The following is a 24,327-nucleotide window of genomic DNA, read 5'->3' as shown; positions in this document are numbered from 1 at the left end:
GATCTTCATCAGTAAGTACTTCAAGCCCTCTTCACTTTCAGCAAGCAAGGTTGTGTCGACTGCATAAGGCAGGTTGTTAATCCAATCCTGATGCCCTGTTCTTCATATAGTCCAGTTTCTTGGATTATTTACTCAGCATACAGATTGAATAAATATGGTGAAAGGATACAACTCTGATGCACACCTTTCCTGATTTTAAAGCACGCAGTACCCCCTTGTTCTGTCCGAATGACTGCCTCTTGGTCTATGTACAGGTTCCTCATAGTACAATGAAGTGCTCTGGAATTCCCATACTTCACAATGTTATCCATAATTTGTTATGATCCACACAGTTGACTGCCTTTGCACAGTCAATGAAACACAGGTAAACATCTTTCTGGTAGTCTCTGTTTTCAGCCAGGATCCATCTGACATCAGCAATGATATTCCTCATCCCATGTCCTCTTCTGAATCCGGCTTGAATTTCTGGCAGTTCCCTGTTGATGTACTGCTGCAACCGCTTTTGAATGATCTTCAGCAAAATTTTACTTGTGTGTGCTATTAATAATATTGTTCAATACTTTCTGCATTCTGTTGGATCACCTTTTTTTTTTTGAAATAGGCATAAATATGAATTTCTTCCAGTCAGTTGGCCAGAGAGCTGTCTTCCAAATTTCTTGGCATAGACCAGTGAGCACCTCCAGTGCTGCATCTGTTTGTTAAAAGATCTCAATAGGTATTCCATCAATTCCTGGAGACTTGTTTTTCACAAATGTCTTCAGTGCAGCTTGGTCTTCTTCCTTCAGTACCGTAGGTTCTTGATCATATACTACCTCCTGAAATGACTGAACATTGACCAATTCTTTTTGGTACAGTGACTCTGTGTATTCCTTCCATCTTTGATGCTTTCTGTGTTGTTCAGTATTTTGCCCATAGAATCCTTCAATATTACAACTCAAAGCTTGAATTTTCCTTTAGTTCTTTCAGCTTGAGAAATGCTGAGCATGTTCTTCTCTTTAGGTTTTCTAACTCCAGATTTTTTCACATGTCATTGTAATACTTCACCTTGTCTTCTCCAGCCACCCTTTGAAATCTTCTGTTCAGCTCTTCTACTTCATGATTTCTTCCATTAGATTTAGCTACTCTATGTTCAAGAGCAAGTTTCAGAGTCTCTGACATCCATTTTGATCTTTTCTCTCTTTCCTGTCTTTTTAATGACCTCTTGCTTTCTTCATGTATGATGTCCTTGATGTCATTCCACAACTCGTCTGGTCTTCAGTCATTAGTGTTCAATGCACCAAATCTGTTCTTGAGATGGTCTCTAACATCAGGTGAGATATATTCAAGGTCATACTTTAGCTCTCATGGACTTGTTCTAATTTTCTTCAGCTTCCACGTGAACTTGCATATGAGCAATTGATGGTCTGTTCCGCAGTCAGCCCCTGGCCTTGTTCTGACTGGTGATATTGAGTTTTTCTATCGTCTCTTTCCACAGATGTAGTCAATTTGATTCTTGAGTATGCCATCTGGCAAGGTCCAGGTGTATAGTCGCTGTTTTTGATGATGAATGCAACACCATTTCTCTTCAATTTGTCATTCCTGGTGTAGTAGGTGATATGATTTTCCGATTCAAAATGGCTTAGTCCATATCAGCTCACTAATGCCTAAGATATCGATCTTTATATGTTCTTTTTCACTTTGATGATTTCCAATTTTCCTAGATTCATACTTCCTACATTCCACATTCCTATTATTAATGGATGTTTACAGCTGTTTCTTCTTATTTTGAGTCATGCCACATCAGCAAATGAAGGTCCAGAGAGCTTGACTCCATCCGAGTCTTTAAGGTTGACTCAACTTTGAGGTGGCATCTCTTCCCCAGCTGTTTTTTGAGTGCCTTCCAACCTGAGGGGCTTATTTTCCGGCACTATATCAGACAATGTTCTGCTGCTATTCCTAAGATTTTCACGGCTAGTTTTTGTTTTTTTTTTTCAAGTAGACAGCCATGTCCTTCTTCCTAGTCTGTCTTAGTCTGGAAGCTCAGCTGAAACCTGTCCACCATGGGTGACAGGTATTTGAATTTGAATATTTGAATACTGGTGGCATACCTTCTAGCATCACAGCAACATGCAAGTCCCCACAGTACAACAAACTGACATGCGCGAGGCCAATATGGAGGATGGCAGCAAAAAGATTAATGATGTTCTTGAAAGACCGAAAAGTGGAAAATGGATGAAATAAAACATAATATAACGTGTACAGAGATGGATGTGCATCATTTGTACCAGCGAAGAATGGGGAAAGCCTGGCATTCTTGAAGCTTCCTTGCTGGTACAAGCAGAAGGACCAGCTTTTTACAGGATCTAATCAGACGCTCCTCATGAAGGTGTAGATTCTAACATCTTGAAATATTACCGTGAAAACAAAAGTTAGCTAGTTTGAGTAATGGAATGGCTGGAGTACTATACATGTACAATTTGTGGTGATGTCTGATGTCCCTTTTCTCATTCTTGAAATTGGTAACTTACGTCCTGTCTCTTTTTTTCCTGATCAATCTAGCTAAAGGTTTAGCAATTTTATTGATTTTCTCCAAAGACCAGCTTTTAGTTTAAATGGTTTTTTTCTATTGCTTTTTTGTTTTTTATTTATTTAATTTCCACCCTTTTCTTTATTATTTACTCTTTTTGTTTTGCTTACTTTGGGTTTAATTTCTTTTCTAGTTTCTTAAGGTGAAAGCTGAAGTCAATGATTTGAGAATTTCTTTTTGATAGGTATTTTGGTGCAATAAATTTCCCTCTAAGTATTGCTTTAACTGCATCCCTCAAATTTTGATATGTTGTATTTTTGTTATCATTCAGTTTATAATACTTTCTAATTTCCATTTTTATTTCTCCTTTAAACCATGGTTTATTTACAAGTGTGTAAGTTTCCAAATATTTAGGGGTTTTCCAGATACCTTTAAATTCTTGATTTTTAATTTCCATTGTGATCAGTATATACCACTATAAGAGAGAATACATTTTATAGAGAATCCTGGTGGCACAACGGTTAAGAGCTTGGCTGCTAACCAAAAAGTCAGCGGTTCTAATTCACCGGCTGCTCTTGGAAACTCTGTGGGGCAGTTCTACTCTGTCCTACAGGGTTGCTGGATGTATTTTATGGCCCAGAATATGGTCTATCTTAGTAAATGTCTTTGTGTAGTTGAAAAGAATGTGTATTTTTTGGTTGTCGGGTGGAATGTTCTATAAATATTAATTAGGACAAACTGGTTGATATTGTAGTACGTAAGCCTTGTATATCCTTACTGATTTTCTGCCTACTTGTTCTATCACTTACTAAGAGAGTGGTAGTGAAATTGCTGGCCATAATTGTGGATTTCTCTACTTCTCCTTGCATTTCTGTTAGTTTTTGATTCATGCATTTTGAAGCCATGTTATTAGCTGCATAAATGTTTTGAATCGTTATGTCCTCTTGAAGAATTGATCCCTTTGTCATTATGAGATGATCCTCGTTACTGGCAATATTCTGTGTACTGAAATCTACTTTATCTGATATTTACATAACCTTTCCAGCTTTGTTTTGATTAGTGTTAGCATGGTATAACTTTTTACAACCTTTTCCTTTTAACTTATTTGTTTTTAAAGTGAGTTTCTTGTACTTGCTTTATAGTTGGGTTTTGCTTTTTTCTCTAATCTGACAATCTCTGCCTTTTAATTGGAGTGATTGCTAACATGGTTGGATTTAAATCCAGCATCTCGCTTATGTGTTTTTTGTTTACCCCATCTACTCTTTCTTTCCTTTTTCCTCATTTACTGTCTTCTTTAGGATTTATTGAGTATTTGTAATGATTTCATTTTATTATTTTTTTTGTTGACATATTAGCTACAACTCTATGTTTTGCTTATATAGTGATTGCTGTAGGAGTTAGAGTATACATCTTTAATTTATCACAGCTTACCTTCAAGTATATTATACCACTTTATGCATAGTATAAGAATCATACAACAGAATACTTCCCCCTTCAGGGACTTTGTGCTATTGTTGTCATATATTTTATTTATATGTTTTTATAGGCCCCATGAAACATTGTTATTATTTTTGCATGAATACATCAATTATTTTTTAAAGGGCTTTTGCAAATAAGAACAATTTTTATTATTTACCTACATATTTATGATTTCTTAAGCCCCTAATTCTTTTCTGTCGATTTACATTTCCATCTGGTAGCATTTTCTTTCTGCATATATAATTTCCTCTAACATTTCTTGTATGTGGATCTGCTGGTGATAAATTCTATCAGCTTTTACATGTCAGAAAAAGTATTTTGCCTTGTTTTTGAAATACACACACACACACGTATATATGTATATATTATATATTTAAAAAAACCCAAAACCAAACCCATTGCCATCGAGTCGATTCCATTCCAACTCATAGCAACCCTAAAGGAGAGAGTAGAACTGCTCCACAGTGTTTCCAAGAAGCAGCTGGTGGATTCCAACTGCTGACCCTTTGGTTAGCAGCCATGGCTCTTAACCACTGCGCCATCAAGGCTCCATATATTATATACATATATTTGGAGAAAGAAATCTAAACTGACAAGTTTTTTCTTTCAGTACTTTAAAGATGCTGCTTCACTGTATTCTGGCTTACACATTTCTGATGAGAAGTCTGCTGTCATTCTTATCTTTCATCCTCTGTATGATAATGTATCTTTTTTTTTCCCTGATTGCTTCTAAGATTTTCTCTTTATCACTAGTTTTAAGCAATTTGATTGTGATGTGCCTTGGTATGGTTTTCTTCATGTTTCTACTTGGAACTTCTTGGGTTTGCGAGTTTATAGTTTTCATCAAATTTGGAAAGTTTTCATTCATTATTTTTTTCAAATTTTCTTCTCTCCTCACTGTCCCCTCTTCCTCTCCATCTTTTTCACCTCCTTCAGGGACTCCAGTTGCATATATATTAAGATCACCAATGATCTGTTTATCTTCTTTTTATTTTTTTCCTGTGTTTTATTTTGGATAGTTTTTGTTGCAATGTTTTCAAGTTCTTTAATCTTTTTTTTTTCCTAGTAATTTCTAATGCTATTAATCCCACACAGTTATGTGTGTATATGTATGTGTGTTTTACGATTTTCAATTTTTTAAAAATCATCTCTAGATGCTTGATTTGGCTTTTTTTTTTTTTTAATGTTTTCTATTTCTCTGCTTAACATGCTCAATCTTTCCTCTACTGTTCTGAACACATAGAATATAGTTATAACCACCTTTTAAATGACTTTGTCTACTAATTCTATCATCTCTGTAATTTTTCAGACTCTCGATTGATTCTTCTCCTCATTATGGGCCATACTTTCCTGCTTCTTTTCGCATGCCTGATACTTTTTGACTGGATGGTAGACATTGTAAATTTTACCTTATTGGGTGCTGAATCTTTTTAATTTTCTATAAATATTTTTGTGTTTTGTTCTGGGACACATTTAAGTTACTTGGAAGCACCTTGATCCTTTTGGGACTCTGAAGCTTTGTTAGGCATGACTATAGCAGCATTTATTCTAGGGCTAACTTTACCCCACTGCTGAGGCAAGACCTTCTGAGTCCTCTACCGAATGCCCAGTGAACTATGTCATTTTCCAGTCTGAATAATGGGGTCAGGAACAATTTCTAGTTCTATATAATCACTGGGTACCTTTCCACTCTGGTTGGTGGCAAACAGGAACAATTCTCCACCCTATGCAAGTCTTGGTGATTGTTTTCTTTGCTCTTTACCGCGGTAGTTTCCTTGGTAGTTGGCCTTGGGCAGTTTCCTCGCATGCGTGTGTTAACCAGTACTCAGCTGAAGACTGAAGTGAGACCTTCTACACATCTCCAGAGCTCTCTCTTCCTCTGTGAGTCTCTCTCCTCTGCAGAACTCTACCTTCCTCGCTCTAGCTGCCTTGGTCTGCCTCGTGCCTTGGTCTGCCTGGTCTTCCAGTTCTATCTCCTGAACTCAAGGAATCTGCCTAACTCTTCCTGGGTTACCCCTCTCCATACTGCAGCCTGGCAACTCCTTCTGAACAGTAAGATGAGGCAATAATAGGGTTTACCACAGATCATTTATTTCCCCTCCCTCAGGGACCACTGCCCTACACTGCTGCCCAAGGTCCAATGTCTGAAAACCATTGTTTTATGTATTTTGCCTGTTTTTTAAGTTGGTTTAGACAGAGGGTAAATTCAGTCCCTGTTGCTCCATTTTGGCTGGCTAGACTGGATTACTATAAATTATTGTGGTTCTGTTGATAAAACAGATTGCTAAGGGTGTCACCTGTTTCCAAAACAAATCTCATTTAGTAATCTGAAATACTCTTCATTGCCGTCTACATCCCCAACAGGTGCAGTAACCCTTGTGCAATGGATGTTACATCAGAGTTGCCTGCAAAAGAATTTTTCATTAGACAATCTAATTTTCCACTTTGGCTTACATTATAACTCTTGAGATGCTCTCTCAATTCATTTCTCATTACTTTCTCTTTTTCACTGACCTCATACCCTAAAACTTTTCTCTGTTTTCCTCCCTCTTTTTCCCCTCTCTGTCAGGGACCAGTAATCTGTTCATGAAATTTCGTGATGTTTTGGGATTAGAATTTATCCTACTCTAGTCAGCATACAGTCTTTGGAGCCCAAAGGGCTTGGTGTATTGGGGCTGAATAAAAACAGGATCCTTAACCTCAAGGAAACTCAAAATCTTTTTATATGAGTAACCACTCCTACTAATCACTCTTACTGTTTAAAAGAGGAGCACATCTGCATTTTAGGATGGATTTATATACAGAAGTAGAAAGTTCAAGTGAAGGAATTCTTGTTTTTCTTGTTGCTTCTCAGCTTCAACAACTGTTTATTGAGTGCTTGCTATAATTAAACATTGTAGTGTCACCTAGGAGATTGAGGCAGATTACTGACATCAGTGGGTTTATAATCTTGTGGAAGACTGACACAAATTGAGAAATACCCAAGGTGTGGCACTGCAGTAAATCTTTAAGATTTCATAGGAAGATGTGGCTATTGAGGGCTGGAGAGATTACAGAAGGCTTAGAGAACTAATTCAGGAAGGAAATATGAATTTAAGGCAGAGAGGTATGAGCAGAATTAGAAGAGTCCATAGCTTGTCTAGGGACAACCAGAAAAGTTGAAGTGAAGGGATCCTGCTGGAGAATAATGGGTGAGAAGTTAAGTCCTATCTGTGGAGTCCTCACGTGCTAGGCTAAGGCATTTGGACTGTAGAGAGCTATGGTTGTTTTTTGGTTGGGGTGCAAACGTATAAAGATTTGTTTGGAATAGGCAGGGTGAGGGTCAGTGTGTAGAGGAAGGACAAGGACTGGTGGGTAGTCTTGAGGCTGGGGACTATGTCTTAATCATCTTTGAATTCCCTAACCCTTGAGGGCATATAGAAGGTTATCATTTTCCTTCTAAATTGTTAATGCTCTTGATACCCATTGGCACTGTCAATGGCATAACACATTATTTTAAAGAACCACTCTGTGCCCAGTGTTATTTCATTCTAAGGGCTGAAGGCTGAAAAAATTGGAATCAAGACTCTTTCAAGCCTTATTTGTTTCCCTTTCAATTCCTCATTTTCCTCCTCAAAGGAAAAGGTACTCAGCCATCTTTACAGAAATTACACAACATTGTTACTGGCAATCCCTCCCCATCCCTAATAAATCCGCATTGTCTCAAAAATCTTTTAAAAAAAAGACAGACCACACAAATATACATAAACCCAGCCAGGCCACGCACACTCTCCCAACATAGCCTAGCAGAGATGCAAATTCCCAGATGAGCAGAGCTCACACAATGCAGATTTAGGTACACACACACACTCACTCTCACGTAATACATCGCCTAGGTCGTATAACCATTCGTTTAGACACGCAAACCTTATGCTTAGCGGCGCAGACACACACTGTGTCCACCCATTCTACACTAAAACTCACCACGTTGCGCACCTCTAGCAAGCCAGACAACCCGCGTCCCCAGACCCCGCCCCCCAAAGCGCTATTCCGCAAGCTGGTCGCTTCTCTAGCCTCCGAGCTCTCTAGGTTGTATCACCGGCGCGCGCCGGTTGCGTCATCAAGGCGCGGCATTGCAGCAGGCACCCGGCGGAGTTTTGTGAAGTGTGAGCTGCTGCAGCAGCTGAAGCCAGAGAGAGGCTGGTGTGCGAGCCGTGGGGGCGGGTGCGGGCTGCGGGAGGCTGCTTGGTGCCGGGAGCGCCGGGAGCGCCTAGACAGGTGCGTGGTCACCCTTCCCCGCAGAACTCGGTGCGACTCTTGCAAGTCGCCGGGGGTTTCCCGTGCCCCTCTTCCCCTTGCCCCCGAGCTATGCCCCCCACTTCTCTCCCCTAGAAACGGGCCGGTTTGTGCCAGAGTGGGGGTCGGGACTGTTCACTCCCCAGGGAGCCCAGACTGTGGCTTGGATGCATCCTAACCACCTGAAGGGGCCGGGGCGGCCCCAGCTCCGGGTCCCTGGGGGTATTGTTTTTAGCATTGAGGCGGCAAGGATGCTCTGAGAGCAGCTGGTGCTGAGGATCATCCAGTGACAGCAGCCACCCTTGATTGGACTGAACGCTCACTGTGTGTCAGACTCAGTGCTAGGCTCTTTGTGTGTATTACCCAGCCCTCCCAGCAACCCAGGAGGAAAAATCTATCATATCACCCCCATTTGCGAGATAGGGAAACCGAGGCATAGAAGTTAACCAGCTTGCCCAAATTCACGTAGCTGGTAAGCGGTCGTGGATTTGACATCAGAGCTCACTCCCCTGTACCTGCCCCTTTCAGAGCCCATGGTTGGCTGACTGCATCCCACGCTGTCGGGTTCCTCTGAGTTTTTTTTTTAAAACTCTTCGACCTTGGGTAAACCCTGTGGGGAGGGAGGAGGAGCCAAGCGTGGACTTCCTATTGGCACATGTCTTTGTCTCCCTCCCCTCCTCCTCCAATCACCCCTGCCCTGTTGTGCCTTCATATTCTCAGGTAGCAGAGGGCTCCCCCTGTTGTAGGGACATTTTACACTGGAAACTGATAGCTAAGTGCTGATGTTTTATAATATGTAAGAACTTTCAAGCCAGGTGCATTGCTTTACAATTCTGCCCCCTCTCTTATTATTTTAGATTGTTACTTAAGTTGTAAAGGATGTGTATTTATGTTGATTTTAACAGTTTTCCTGCAAATCCGTACAGGGATTGTGAAGAAATCAGAATATGCCATTCAGGGAACCCTGTTAATGTGGACGTGACCTTTCAGAGTTTTGAAAGAATAATTTAGGGCCATATGAGAATTGGCCAAAAGCTAAAAACAATTTGACAATAGAGATGTTAGAAAGCTTTTATAGATTAATATCCATTCTTTTTAGGAATTTACTGTTACTGAACATTTTCCCTTATGATAAGAACAGTGTGCTTTTGTTTTGGAGTTTTGTGGACGTATTAAAAGTATAAATATTGATTCTTTTAAGGCATATGAAAATTAAGAGCTTAATTCAGTTTAAGTGGGAAACTTGAAAGGTGTCCTAATTGCCTTTACTCATTTTACAGTGAAAACTATGAACAACCCCAAATTCCTGACACATAATTTTTTTAAATGATCTACTTTTGTGCATATAGGTAACATGTATTTAATTAAATAAACACATACCTTCCTTTCCTGAGGAACTAATTATTAACACAAATGAAATAATTCTTTATCATATACTTGAAATAAATCATTATTTACATTTGCAGTCCCCTGGGTGGTGCAGTAATGCTCTCGGCTGCTAACTGAAAAGTTGAGTCCACCATAAGTGCCTTGGAAGAAAGGCTTGGTGATCTACTTCCAAAACATCAGCCGTTGAAAACCCTATGGAGCACAGTTCTACTCTAATACACATGGTTGTCATGAGTTGGAATCTACTTGAAGGCAACTGGTTTTTGGACTGGTACCCTTGCAAATGACTATTACTAGCTATTTTGTTTGTTTAATCTATGTTCAGAAAGCCTAAGGATACAAATGTTGATTTTTTTTTTCTTTTTGGTGCAGACAATGTAAACACATCAAAGTCCGTTTTTACACTTTGACTTAATACCATATTATGGAAGTCTGCCAGTGTTCATTTGCTATCCTGTCATGGAGCAAAATAATGTAGAAGTCAGAAATCTGAGTTTTGAGATTTACCCCACTGGATGCATCATTAATTTAAATGGTGTACATTTTTTTGTAGCACATGATTTGGAAGTTGCACTTTGTGACATGGATGAATCTGCACTGACCCTTGGCACTGTAGATGTTTCTTACCTGCCAAATTCAGCAGAATATAGTGTTGGTCGATGTAAGCATGCAAGTGAGGAATGGGTAAGTTGAAGATACAGAGTTAAAAGCATTCAACTTAAAAGTATTCATTTTAATGTTGCTAATGAAGATGGAAATACAGACTGAAACAGAGTAACAAATAGAGGTTAATAACTACAGAACCCTTAGAAGCTATGTTTATGAAGTTTCATAAGATTTTAAAAATTCTTACGATATTATGTTAATTGGGAAAAAAATTGGGTAGAAAATTTAAATACTGTGATTACATTAAAAAGCAAAATACTTTTGCATAAGGCAGGGGGCAACCCAGAATGTTTCTAGTAGTTGCTTTTGGATAGTGAGATTATCAGGAAACTTCTTTCTCTCAGTGTCTAGTTTTCATAAGTTATTTTTTTAATAAACATGAATTTTGTAATGGAAATAAACATTATTTAAAAAAAGTTAAAAAATAGTAAATAAGTTGTAGTGTGAACCCAGTGCAAAAGACATGCATTTTCTAATATTGTTTCCCCTGTATCAGTATAACAAATATATGGCATGTTTTATGTATTATCTCAGACACCATCTGCTTTTTATAAAAAATAAGGTTGGCATTTTTGTTGTTGCTTGTTTTTGAGAAGGTTTTATCAGTAGGATTTGAGCAACTGGTGAGCTCAAAGTTAAGGGAAAAATGTTTAGAGCAGAAGAGGAGGGTTTGACCCTAATTGGACAGTACAGCTATTACTTAAACTCCAGCCTTTAAACTGTCTTGATAAGATAAAGAAATGTTGCTTACGTTTACCTTGGTTTTCATTTCAAGTAAAATCTTTTAAGCTGTAGCATAACAACTTGCTCAAAGTATCAGACCTTTGTTGTTCTGTCACAGGAGTATGTGATCTAAGAGGAGTAAGTGTAACTCTTAGCATAGGGATCCCGGTGTTTGAATTTATTCATCCTGCTGCTGCCACAAGTCTGTTTGACCTTCTACAATGTAGTTTTTAAACCTTTGAGTGCTGCTTTGAATGTGCAGCCATTATTACCAGCTAATACCTTTCTTAGGTGCTCAAGTTTTGCTTATGTGCCAGGCTTTGTTCCAAGTGGTGATCTTAGAGGGAGTACCCTGAATGAAAATCACTGTCTGAGATGCACATGCTTATGCTCCCAGAAGAAAAAATTGCAGTATGTTTCTCTTCTATCTGAAAAATCTTCGTTTTTGCATTCAAATGGACAAGTATAATACTCTTGCATTTTAGACACTTTTATTTTTTTAATGTTTATTAGGGTGAGTATAGTTTCAGACCTACCGTCTTCAGATCTGCAACTTTAAAATGGAAAGAAAGCCTAATGGGCCGGAAAAGGCCTTTTGTCGGCCGATGTTGTTATTCCTGCACCCCCCAGAGCTGGGTAAGAATGCTACTGCTTTTGACTTTAATAAACAAAGGGAGATGTGTGAAATGTATGACTGACTTCATGTAACTTTGTTATTGTTTAGTCTTAATGGACTTAATTCATTTTTAGAATTTAGGCCTGTATTTATAATCCAAATATTGCACGTAAAGATGTTGACTTACTGTTTCTGTCCATTCATTTATTCAGTAACTCTTGGGTCCTATAGTTGATGGTAATATGCTGGTTCTTTTCTATTTCTAGCATGACTTTAGGGGAATAATAGGTCTTACTTTCAGTTAACTTCCAAAGAGTTGGGGAGAACCTGTCACATAACTTCTAGATGTTGGACAGCTTTAGCATTTAACCTTAAAATCCTAGCAAGATGACCTAGAGCTAACTAGATGAAATAAGCATTTAAAGCATTAGCTTTGCTCTGCTCTTCCTTTTGCTGAATTCCGTTCCTGGGTAGTGTCTGTGTTGACTTTGTGGTAGTAAAGGATGGTCGCTAAAATGTTAGGAAGAAGATTTAAGAAAGAGTGTTTGTGTGTGTATGTGTGTGTGTGTTATTTGAATTTTGGTGAAAAAACACAAGCCATGCAAAAACTTCCATGTTACAGTGTAGTATTTGAGAAGTTGATTGGGTGAGGAGTATGCTTTTGATGGCAGCTGAGGAGAGGAATGAGTTAGGACAGGATTGTAGAATCTAATGAGGCTCTGTTCCAAGGCAGTGGAGTTGCCTTTTAAAAGGTACGCCTGGACATAAGTGGCTCTCTGGGTTGGGCTGGTTAGTAGGACAGAAATTCTGCCATTTTTAAGTGCCTGTCATTTATAGAGGTTGCCTGAGAATAGCTAACTGCTCTTCGTCAGTTTTCTGCTCAGGTTTCGCTTGGCAGGAGCCAGAATTCATACTCTGGTGTGAAGGGATTTACTAACATGGGAGAGCTTTGTATGGAACCCAAGCAGTTTATGTTAAATGATCAGGTCTGCTCAAGAGTGTCTTGATACAAACATTGTTCCTTTAAAATCATAAGTGCCTTCTTGCAAGAATTTGGTAGACTGGAAGGATCATGGAAATTTGTAGTCTAGGAGCAAGGCCAGTTCAGATTAAAAGGCAGTGGAAATAAATATTTAAATAGAAGGTCAATGTGGCTTTTCTTTTTAGATCTGGCCTTTCACCTAATTCTAATTTTGAATGTTTAAAAGACCAAAATGATACATTAACTATAATGTGTTCTTCTTAAGTCCTAAGAGAGTATAAGAAATTATTTGGTGGTGGTACTGCTTGGAGTGAGATAGGTGGTTAGTATAACAGGTAACTGATTTTTGCCTAAATATAGTGCCTGGTGAAGCTGAACTTGATCTTGAATTGCTTCAGTGGCTGTTCATTTAAAATAATTTTTACTTGAAAATATTCTTATAGTAACTTTTTGCTATTTGCTACTGTTTCTCTGAAATCCTGTGTTTTTCTTCTTATAAAGAAATTTCACTTAAGTATTTTTACATCTTTAGTTGAGGGGGCACATTATGCTTTCTTAGCAATTGTTTGTGGCAGTTTTACCCTTTTGCCCACGTTGACAAAGCTGTAGACTTTCTCTTTTCCGCAAAGCTATCCCTGGCTATCTTTCAAGGTTACGTGGAATGTGGGTGACCTTTAGCCATACATTTTCTCATTAAGTGGGCAGTCATTTTAGGGAATGGAAAGAGCATACTCTTTGCAGCAAGAAGTGGGATTGAATCCTAAACCCCGGCTAGCCTCAATTTTCTTATCTCTAAAATGGGGCTAATAAGTCTTACGTGTCAGGATTATTGGGGTTTGGTAATCTTGCAATAACTGCATGGTTCTTAGCATAGTACCTAGTATTTTGGGAACACTAAAATCTCCAGTATTCCTGTCAGTGACTTAAACTCCCTGTAGCTTCAGGCTTTTCAGGTGGGATGAAGGACAGGAAGGGGAGAGGCACTATTTCCTTTGCAAGGTTTAAGGATTAATTTTGAGTATGTGACCTTCATGGAAGGCTAAACAGTACTTTTCAATAAAATAATTTTTCCTTATTACTTAGGTTTGTGAGGCAATGCTGAACTTTGTTTGAATTTTAAAAGTCATTACGAAGTAAAAATGTTAACTCTTCATCACTAATCCAGTTGTATATTTATGTCTACATTTATTTTGTTTTATGTAGGAGAAATTTTTCAACCCCAGTATCCCATCATTGGGTTTGCGGAATGTTATTTATATCAATGAAACTCACACGAGGTAAAAAGACCTTCTTACACTTTTAATAAATCTTAGAAGAAATACTGCATAACAATCAATCAACACACTTAAAGATGAATCTCTTTTATGTCTTAAAAGTTAACAGGATATATGCTTCTGACACAAGAGACTTTATCTGAAAATTGTAAACAATAATAGCTACCTGAGGGCCCTATTACTCTTATCACTGATGTAATTATTTAATACATATTTTCATAATGCAGATGTCACAGCTTTAATTTATTCATATATTGATTTTGCATCTGATATGTGCCAAAATGTGATAAAGATTTGTCTGAAGAGAGGTGTGAATTTGAATGTCTTATGACCTATCGTAGCTGTTTTATACTTAAAGAAATGTATAACTGATTTAATTGACTCGCTAGCAATGGTTTTTGTTTTTGTTTTTGAAATCTATAGGATGGAGCCCTGGTGGCACAGTGGTTAAGAGCTTGGCTGCTAACCAAAAGGTTGGCAGTTTGAATCCACCAGCCTCTCCTTGTAAACCCTATGGAGCACTTCTGCTCTGTACTATAGAATTGCTGTGAGTTGGAATCGACTTGACAGCGAGTTTAGTTTTTTTTTGGGTTAATCTATAGGGTATTAAAAGATATTTTCCTCTGTTGAACAAACATGCTTTAATTTATTACTTGCTTAAGACTTTCTTAGAATTCTTACTTCTAAATTCCCAGCATATGAAGATAGGCTAGTAGGCTCCAGAATTAGAGAAAAGGAGCCTTGTTCTATGTGAATGGAGAAAAGGCACAGGAGGAGGGTAGGAAGGTTGTATATGTGTCTGTGTGGCAAGAGAGAAGCAGCAACCAAACATGCTACCAGCTTTATAATTCTAAGAGTAGATGCTTGCAGGAGGTAAAGAGTAGGCTAAAGTGATGAAAAATACTTGAAATTCTCTGAAAATTGGATTCAAGAAGTCAAATACTTAAATTTGAACCCTTTCTGATACTACCTCATATTTCGAGGACGTTGTTGTCGTTAGGTGCCCTCGAGTCGTTTTCGACTCATTATGATCCCGTGTTACAGATTAGAACTTCCCATCGGGTTTTCTTGGCTGTAATCTTTACTGAAGCAGGTCGCCGGGTATTTTTCCCACGGAGCAAGTGGGTGGTTTTGGACTGCCAACCTTTAACTTACCAGCCAAGTGCTTAACCATTTGTACCACCAGGGCCCCTTATTTTGATGATATAAGGTCATAAATGAGTATTATAATATCTGCGTATATACATTAGTTAACTTGCTTCGGTTCCTATACAGCTAAAGTCAAGGGATATATTTTTTCCTATTTCTAGGCTACCTTTATCTTTCTTTTGCTTTGTCTTTTAGATTTAAGGGAGAAAGAAGAGACTGGTTCATTGATTCCTTTTTTTTTTCCCCTTCTTTTTCTTAGTTGGAATGATTAAGATCCTAAGAAAAAGCATCTCAAAGTCTCTCCTTCTTTGTATAAATAGATATTTTATGTATCAAGCCAAAGGATTCATTTGTTGTCCTCAATTGGAGGCAGTTAAAAAAAAAAGCATGTGGTATACTAAGTAGGCAATATGAAACTACTATGCGATGCAGTAAGTGGCCTGTGCAGTTGAGCTGGCTATTTGGCCTTCTGTGTGTTACATGAGGCAAAGCCTAAATATTTACACTCACATGCATGTGCGCACGCACACCCACACACATTCTTTCAGTCTTCTCTTCCGAAGGAATTTTATGGAGAGCTTGAACTTTGTATGTTCCAATAATCATTCTGAACATGTTCACCGAAGGAAAGGTTTAGAATTGAATGCTTAAGATACTGGGCCAAGTTTTCAAAGGATTGAGACAAGAGGAAGGAAAAGAGAATAACATGAAAGAGAGAGAAAAGAACAAGTGATTCATAAACAGTTCTTCCTCAAATCACTTTTCCTCAGTTGAGGGCTTTTGGATCTTTTCAGCATTAAGAAGTTTTTATTTGAAATCTTCTACTGTTTATGAGTGTGTCATTATGGAGGAAATGACAATAAAGCATTATATAATTATTACACATGGTTTCAAATCATTACATAATGAAGGTTTGAAACATTCTTATTTTGAGATCTGCTTCCTAGCCCTACTCCATACCCCCATCCAGGTTTCTCAAAACACCACACAGCTGCTGTCCCAAAAGGCATATGCTATCCCTTAGGTATGTTGAATGTGTAAAAAAAAAAAAAAAGAGAAAGAACCTATGGCTTCATGAAGCAGACTGCAAATATCCAGACTACAGGATGGTTATCCTGAACTTCTCTCAACTGATCGAGAATTTGGAGGTCAATGATTATTTTTTTTATAATGGAAAAATTAGGCCTTCATGCTAGGAAAAGACTTCTAAAATTTATCTTTTTATACCCTACAGCATTCAACACGTTTGCCTTTTTCATGGTATTAATAAAATCAGATCGCATTATTTTCTTTTGTTTTTATGTTAGGGCTATTATTTGGCAGAGCAACACTATTCAAGCACTAACACACAAATCCCAAGTTTAAATTTAGCTGAGAGTACAGGAGAGAAATTGTGAGTAAAACTATATGAATAGTGTCCTGGGCTACTACAAGGCTTTGCTATAACAGAACCCTAAATCTCAGGAATAGATGAAATTAGGCGTTGTTTTTATGGAGGGAAACCACTGTATAATTTACACAGCTTGTTTTAGGTGTCCCTAGAGTACTTTGCTAAATCATTGTCATGTTGCAGGCACCGAGGATGGCTTGCAAGACGTCTTTCTTATGTGCTTTTTGTTCAAGAGCGAGATGTCCATAAGGGCATGTTTGCCACCAACGTGAGTGAAAATGTCTTGAACAGCAGCAGGTAAGGGTCAGGATGCTGTTATAACGGGGAGGTGGCAGGAATGGGTGGTAGGAATAGGGGGAGGGTAGATTTCCTTTATTAACTTCTAATTCCTCTGGGATTCTGTCTGAAGAGATTTTTGCATTTCTAAGTATTAAATGTGAAGCCCCAAAGGAAAGGGAGGGGAACAGATGGTTTTGGTGAACAGGGCCATGTGGGAATAGCAGTCTTGTCTTATGGATTAATAATTGAATAAGTTTCTAATACATGAAAAGCAAATTGGAATTCAGAGATACACGTATTTCCAGAATTCTTTGTTAAGTTTTCTGTAATATGAAGGCTTGGATTGAAATAAATGCTATTCAATGGATAGGCTTGGGGGGTGTCAGTATCCTGCAGAATCTTTTTGTATTAATGAACTATCCGGCTATGTGGAGTTTTGCTGTACTTCAATAGTCTAAAATCAGGAGCAACAGAGGAGGAAAACAGTTATTTGAAACTCCCTTGGATTATTGTATATGCTTTTTACTTGGTAAAAAACCTTCAAACATGTTTCCTTCCAGCCAGATATTTTGACTAGTAACTGGGATGTTAGAATTGATTTAAGAAGGTTTAACCTTATACTTCCTCCCTAAGTCAGATGGAAGATTTACAAAACTGGATTAAACCCTCCCTTTTACCTCACTGCTTATTATCCTGTGCTGTTTTGAGTTGTACCTTTTTTAAATTACTGGTTTGATTTGGAAAACCTTTGTAAATATTTACGTCCCAGTTTTCTCCCTCCTAGAAAGCTTTACATGTAGTTATTTTAATGGCGTCACAATGTAAATGAAAAATAAATGATGTCTTCAAAAGAAAAAAAAACACACTTCGGCAGTGGGCTTTGAACACCGCTGAATTATATGCTTAAAGGGATAATCTTTCTTTTTCTCTCTTCTGCCGAAGTGCCACTTTGTGTCCCTCACAGCATGGGTCCCTTGCATAGTTGTCTCCCAGTGAATTTGAATTAAATTCTTAACTCTGCCTTCCAGATTCCTCAGGGGTTCATTGATTTAGGAATACTATGTCCGTAATATTTAATAGATACCCAGAAAAAGCACTTTTAACTCGAAGCTCATTCTCTCATATTACCACAAATTAAAGGGAAGGTACATTTTGTTTTGTGATTTATAGCTGTGGTTTAGAAAATGCTGAACAGAGAATGTAGCATAGAACCAATTATGTTGTTTATCTTTCCATTTCAAATCAGAGTACAAGAGGCAATTGCAGAAGTGGCTGCTGAGTTAAATCCCGATGGTTCTGCTCAGCAGCAATCAAAAGCCGTTAGTAAAGTGAGAAAGAAAGCCAAAAGGATCCTTCAAGAAATGGTTGCCACCGTCTCCCCAGCAATGATCAGGTATTAAAAGGCAAGGCAAAAAGCTTTCAACAAGAGCCATCTTGTTTTGGGTGAATAGGACGGAACCATTGGAAGTTCCTTTCCTATCAGTGTTCTTTGCCCAAAAGATGTTTTAACATATTCTGATGTCAAAACCAACTCCCCTTTTCATTCGTATTCAGCTTCTGTGTGAAATAGCACTGCGGTAGGCTTTACAGTGCCTCGGTCTCTGTTAAGTGGTGATAGCAGCCATGGTGTTACTTCGGACATCTGCTCTAAGGGACTAATTGAGAGCCCAGTTTCACTTATCCAGATCCCAAAGCACGTGGTTTCTGTGTATGAGAGGAATTGTAGTGCTACCTAAGTGTTTGCTTGTTCATTTGCTTCTGAGATATGAAGTGTGCCATTACAGTGAAATGTAAGATTTTAGTCTCAAATAAAAGAAACCTCTATAAATAGAATATATGTAAAGTAGCTTCTGAATTCCACAATCCAGACACGTACGAACACACTGTGCAAGTGCATGCGTGCATGCACACACACACACACACACACACACACAGTCATTTACAAACATTCTTCGATTTCACGTTCAAGAATCCTAAGTCAAATGTATAAATACACATTTAAGAAGATGTTTCCTTTCTTTCAGACTGACTGGGTGGGTGCTGCTAAAACTGTTCAACAGCTTCTTTTGGAACATTCAAATCCACAAGGGTCAACTTGAGATGGTGAAAGCTGCAACTGAGGCAAGAATTTCTGTGACTCTGTCATTCCGTTTTCCTCACGTTTGTATAGTGATATTATGGTTCTTTTGGAAATGTTCTTGTGTGTACTGTTGTGCATTTTAACCCATTTGGAAGGTTGTCCCCATTTGTGATAACTACAGTAGCTGTGTATTGGGCAAGAGAAGTGGGCTGAAGTAGGAACTACCAGCACTACTCAAGATTCCTTCTAAGTTGCTTTGCAGCAACCTTGAAAGTCAGGCAGAACTCTCCCTATTTTATAGATGAGGAAAGAGAGGCTCAGATGTATAAAGAAATTGTCCCAAATCACACCTAATAAGTGACTTGAAGCCTGACTCTGAAACCTGTGCTCTTTTTACATGAATAGGGCCACCTCTCAGAAGACGTTGAGGGTCTTCTCTTGATTACTCTTCCCCTCTCCCCAACTCTTGTTTATTTTTTGTTTGTTTGTTTCATTTTATTTTAGCTAGTTAAGCATTAAATTTAAGGAAGTTTATATTATTGGGAAATGTTTTTAAAGAATGAGTTACTGATTAGCCAATGCTTGAGTGATTCTAGGGGCCCTAGTGGCACAGTGGTTAAGAGCTACGTCTGCTAACCAAAAGGTTGGCAGTTCAAATCCACCAGCTGCTCCTTGGAAACCCTATGGGGCGGTTCTATTCCATCCCATAGGGTCGCTATGAGTCGGAATCGACTCGACGGCAACGGGTTTGGTTTTTTGGTTTTTTTGAGTGATTCTAACTGAATATCAAGTTTCGAAGTGTAATTAATTTTTATATTTGAATTTTAAATTTGGCATTTTTCCCTCTACTAGATGAATTTGCCGCTTATATTTCTACCAGTTCATAGATCCCATATTGACTATCTCCTGCTCACTTTCGTTCTTTTCTGCCATAACATCAAAGCACCATACATTGCTTCAGGCAATAATCTCAACATTCCTATCTTCAGGTAAGATCAACTTATTTTGAAATTTAAGATATGAAAAAGATTGTGTTTTAAATTTTTGTTATTTTCTCATTATGCTTTTTGATAACATGCTATTGTAAAGATGGCACCAGCTTTTTTTCTCTTATTATAAAAGTAATGCATGTTTATTGTGGAAGATGAAAAAGAAAACACTGTCATCATTACTTATGTGTTTTATATCAGATACTTGTTGAACCGTGGATATTTAAACTTTATAGGCAATATTGATCAAATGTATAAAAGGCAGTTAGTAAGGCAAGATAGCAAATTACTGTACGAGGCTCAGAAGTGGGGAGGTGGAGTTGGGGGTGGTGATGAGGTGGAGTGGTGATGGTGGTATAGAGTAAGAGTTAACGTACCTGTATCTTCGATCTCATAATTCAGTAGTGTTAGAAACATGTAATAATTGCAGTATAATGTACAAGTGTGTTTTAGGAGAATGTTGTGCATTCCGTACAGAGGAGAAAATACATGCAAAGGAAGGCAGATGTAAGAGCATCGTATGGTCAGGAAATGGCAGATGATTCAGTAAGGATAGAATGTAGGATGCATTAGGAAGGGCCAGAGGCAGGAGGTGGAGACTGCACAAGTAGTGAGAGCTGGATCAAAACAAGAATTTTGATTTTGTTTTGAGTTTCTAAACCAAGAGTTTGGAGTCTATCCTTACTTGGGGAGTGACGTGTTGAGATTTGCATTTCGAAAGATCATTCTGGGTTGGAAAGAGTTAGATCAATTTTGACTCTATTGCAACAGTTCAGGCAAAAGATAATGAAGGCTTACATTAAAGATGTAGTAGTGATCTTGGAGAGGAGGGTAGAGATTTGAAAATTTCTTAGTAAGTTGAATTAACAAGACTAAGGTGTAGTCCAGATGTGGGGCTAACAGACGAGGAGGAGAAGGAGAAGGAGGGAGGAAGACACTCAGGTGTTTACTGTCTAGGAAACTGGGTAGATAGTAGGGCCAGTCACCAATGAGGAATTGATGAGGAGTAGGTTTAGGTGGTTTGGGAAATTGAAGTTTCAAACTTGAAAGCACAAAGCATCTCTAAGTTCAGCTCTGTGAGTAGAGAGTAAAGGGAGGATGAATCTGGAGAGAGTTTGGCAAGGGAAGTGGGCTGGCAGATTGTGCTGGGAGGGTCTCACTAGGGAGCAGTCATTATGCTATGAAGCTGGGTCCTCAATCTCGAAGTCTGAGGGGCTCCTTCTAATCCCTTGACTCAAAGATCTGTAGCTAGCCAGACTTATGTGGTTGACTGAAGAGAAGCCATTCATTCATGCAGTCGACCGGTATTTATCCAGCTGTGCTTTAGACGAGGGTGAACAAGATACATAGTCCTTGCCTTCAAATAGCTTATAATCTAATGGGGGAATACAGACAAAAAACAACCAGCTATTTAGTACAGTGTGATATAACTCTTCAGGGACTAGAATGTCTGTCTTTGCTGTCAAGGGCATCTCTTCCCAATATCAAAGGGCCTGAGAACCAGAATTAGTCATCAGAAAGTTGTTGGTAGGCATGGACTTAGAGGGAAGCTCTAGAGAAGCCTTGTCCCATAATAGTTTATCTCTTGTAATCAGAATAATTCATATACTCATTCTTTCTAGACTTGGTCTCCAACTCGGGTCTCTTGGAAGTGCTTTATGAACACAGACAGTTTCGTACAATCCAACTCCCCTTTTTCTGAACTCCGTGCCAGTCATTGCTTAGCTCATCATTCCTTCCGACACGACAGACTACAGATAGCCTGGGCTGTTTATCTGCAGCCTTCTTTTGTTACATGTCAGTCTACACATTCATAAATCACTTCTCAGGGTGGGTTGTTTTTGGTGAATGGCTCATCTCATTCATTATGAATTCATTCTGCAGGGTTTCACTTTCAAAGAGTGGTATCACGCATTGGAGGCATCTTACCATGACCTCCTCATACTGACTATAAAAAACCAGCTACCTTTAAGTTGACCCTGACTCATGGTGACCCCACACCAATATATACATTTATATTAGTATCACTCTGTTTGAAAATAGGAGGAGGCTGTGAGTTTGAAAGTTTAGTTTAAGTATTAGAAAATTTCAACTTCATTTCAAAATTCATCAGTGATGTAGAAAGAGACACGGTGTCGTGGAAATTGTTTAATTCCTATGTATGTGTAAATTAAGCATAGTGTTGTTTCATGTTTTGGAAAGATGGTTATGCTTGGTTTCAGTTTGATAACATTATCCTTGCCTCACATGGGCACTCTCTAAGCAATAGTTATTTCAAAAAAAAATTTCTGAAGGAGCTTTTGTAACATCACATTGATTTTGTAGTAAATGTGCCATGGAACAGACTTCAGAATGTGTAAGGGTCATGTCTTGAGACCCTGGATAGAGCTTTAAAATTTAGCAGGACTCCATAATCCCCTTAAAATCGCTACCATTACCTTAGTGAGATGATGTATCATGCAAACAGCCTCCTTCTGAGTTGGAACAGATTTGGTAGAGCTTCGTTATATGCAGTGACACACTAAAGGTCAGTGAATAATGAAAAAGGCAGAAACATGTCAATAATATGGAAAATGGAAAAGTGTTCACATTTTCATTCAGTAGCCCAAACAACACTTGTGGTTTATACCCAAATGGCAAATATTTTAGAGTAACTTGGAATTTTAGTATTCTTTTTACATTTTTCTTTGTAAATAATTCATGCATTCTTGAAATTACAGTACCTTGATCCATAAGCTTGGGGGCTTTTTCATCCGACGGAAGCTAGATGAAACACCAGATGGACGGAAAGATGTTCTCTATAGAGCTTTGCTTCATGGGGTATGTACATTCTCTAATTATCCTTAAAGCCATTATGTTATCACAGAGGAAGGAAAAAAAAAGAGACTTGATTGAGTTGAGATTTTACAAAACCTGTTATCTGAGTAATTTGAGTGATTATTGCTTAGATGTGGGTTTGATGACTATTCTTTGTCACAACTAAAAGATAGCATTGGATGAGCTGCCTTGTTATTATTTGTGTGAGTAAAATGTTGAAATCATAGTTTTAGTTTGTTTTGTTTTTAGTATTACATTTTGCTGAGCTCATTCTAAGTTGGGTGGTTTTAAATTCATGGTTTGCTTTTCCCTTATATTCCAGCATATAGTTGAACTACTTCGACAGCAGCAATTCTTGGAGATTTTCCTGGAAGGCACACGCTCTAGGAGTGGAAAAACCTCCTGTGCTCGGGCAGGCCTTTTGTCAGTTGTGGTAGATACTCTGTCTACCAATACCATTCCAGACATCTTGATAATACCTGTTGGGATCTCCTATGATCGTATTATTGAAGGTCACTACAATGGCGAACAACTGGTAAGAGGACTGACTGCTACACAAAAGTCTTCTTTGCTTTTCAGGTCTTTTGCTTTTAGATCAGTGCCTTTAGAATTAACTAAGATTATGTTTTTTGGTTCTCCCTAAGTTTAAGACCCTGTATGAAACATGGTAGGGTGGGCATGGTGAGTGGCTTTCATCTCACACGTCAAACTGATTGGTAGTGCTAACATGGTGCTTTCCTGCACTTGAAAGAAGGGCCCCAAACCCAAAACCAAACCCATTGCTGTTAAGTTGTTTCTGACTCATAATGACCCTGTAGGATGGAGTAGAACTGCCCCATAGGGTTTCCAAGGCTGTAAATCTTTATAGAAGCAGACTGCCACATCTTTCTCCTGTGGAGCGGCTGGTGGGTTTGAACCAGCAATATTTTGGTTAGCAGCCTAGTGCTTAACCCCTGCACTGCCAGGGTTCCTTTTGGAGGAAGAGACATGATTAGATTTGTTAGTGTTGGCCTTGGTCATGGGACTGGGAAATGGATGCGCACTGGTCACTGAGTTGCTGTATCTATAAATTCATTGCTGTCAAGTTGATGCCAACTCATAGCAACCCTAAAGGACAGAGTAGAACTGCCCCATAGGGTTTCTTTTCTGTTTTTTTTTTTTTTTTAATTGTTGTGCTTTAAGTGAAGGTTTACAATTCAAGTTAGTCTCTCTCGTATGAAAATGTATACAGATGTTGTTATGTGACCCTTGTTGCTCTCACTATACTGTGACAGCATGCTCTTCCTTTCCACCCCGGATTTCCCATATCCATTCAACCAGCTCCTGACCCTCTCTGCCCTCTCATCTCACCTCTGGACAGGAGCTGCCCATTTAGTCTCATGTATCTACTTGAGCTAAGAAGCACATTCTTTATGAGTATCATTTTATGTCCCATAGTCCAGTCTAATCTTTGTCTGAAGAGTTGGCCTCGGGAATGGTTTTAGTTTTGTGCTAACAGAGAGTCTGGGGGCCGTGTCTTCTGGGGTCCCTCCAGTCTCAATCAAACCGTTAAGTCTGGTCTTCTTATTAGAATTTGAGTTCTGTACGCCACTTTTCTCCTGTTCTGTCAGGGACTCTCTCTGTTGTGTTCCCTGTCAGGGCGGTCATTGGTGGTAGCTGGGCACCATCTAGTTCTTCTGGTCTCAGGCTGATGAAGTCTCTGGTTTATGTAGC

At 38.6% G+C, this 24,327-nt stretch overlaps 1 protein-coding gene across 1 annotated transcript in view; it reads left to right on the top strand.

Moving 5' to 3' along the window:
- The first annotated feature begins 9,832 nt into the window (after positions 1-9,832).
- GPAM (glycerol-3-phosphate acyltransferase, mitochondrial) overlaps positions 9,833-24,327 on the top strand; it is a 27,522-nt gene continuing 13,027 nt past the window's right edge. Inside the window, exons 1-9 of the mRNA XM_023729939.1 lie at positions 9,833-10,333; positions 11,552-11,674; positions 13,840-13,913; positions 16,633-16,746; positions 17,975-18,121; positions 18,753-18,849; positions 19,661-19,797; positions 22,518-22,617; positions 22,937-23,149. Coding sequence (XP_023585707.1) covers positions 10,109-10,333; positions 11,552-11,674; positions 13,840-13,913; positions 16,633-16,746; positions 17,975-18,121; positions 18,753-18,849; positions 19,661-19,797; positions 22,518-22,617; positions 22,937-23,149 — 1,230 coding nt within the window. The 5' untranslated portion in view covers positions 9,833-10,108. The remainder of the gene's footprint in view (positions 10,334-11,551; positions 11,675-13,839; positions 13,914-16,632; positions 16,747-17,974; positions 18,122-18,752; positions 18,850-19,660; positions 19,798-22,517; positions 22,618-22,936; positions 23,150-24,327) is intronic.

Source organism: Trichechus manatus, unplaced genomic scaffold (genome assembly GCF_000243295.1).
Source record: "Trichechus manatus latirostris isolate Lorelei unplaced genomic scaffold, TriManLat1.0 scaffold00031, whole genome shotgun sequence".
In the NCBI taxonomy this organism is placed as follows: Eukaryota; Metazoa; Chordata; class Mammalia; order Sirenia; family Trichechidae; genus Trichechus; species Trichechus manatus.
Note: the sequence above shows the minus strand (reverse complement) of the source record. Positions and strands in the feature narration are given on the sequence as shown.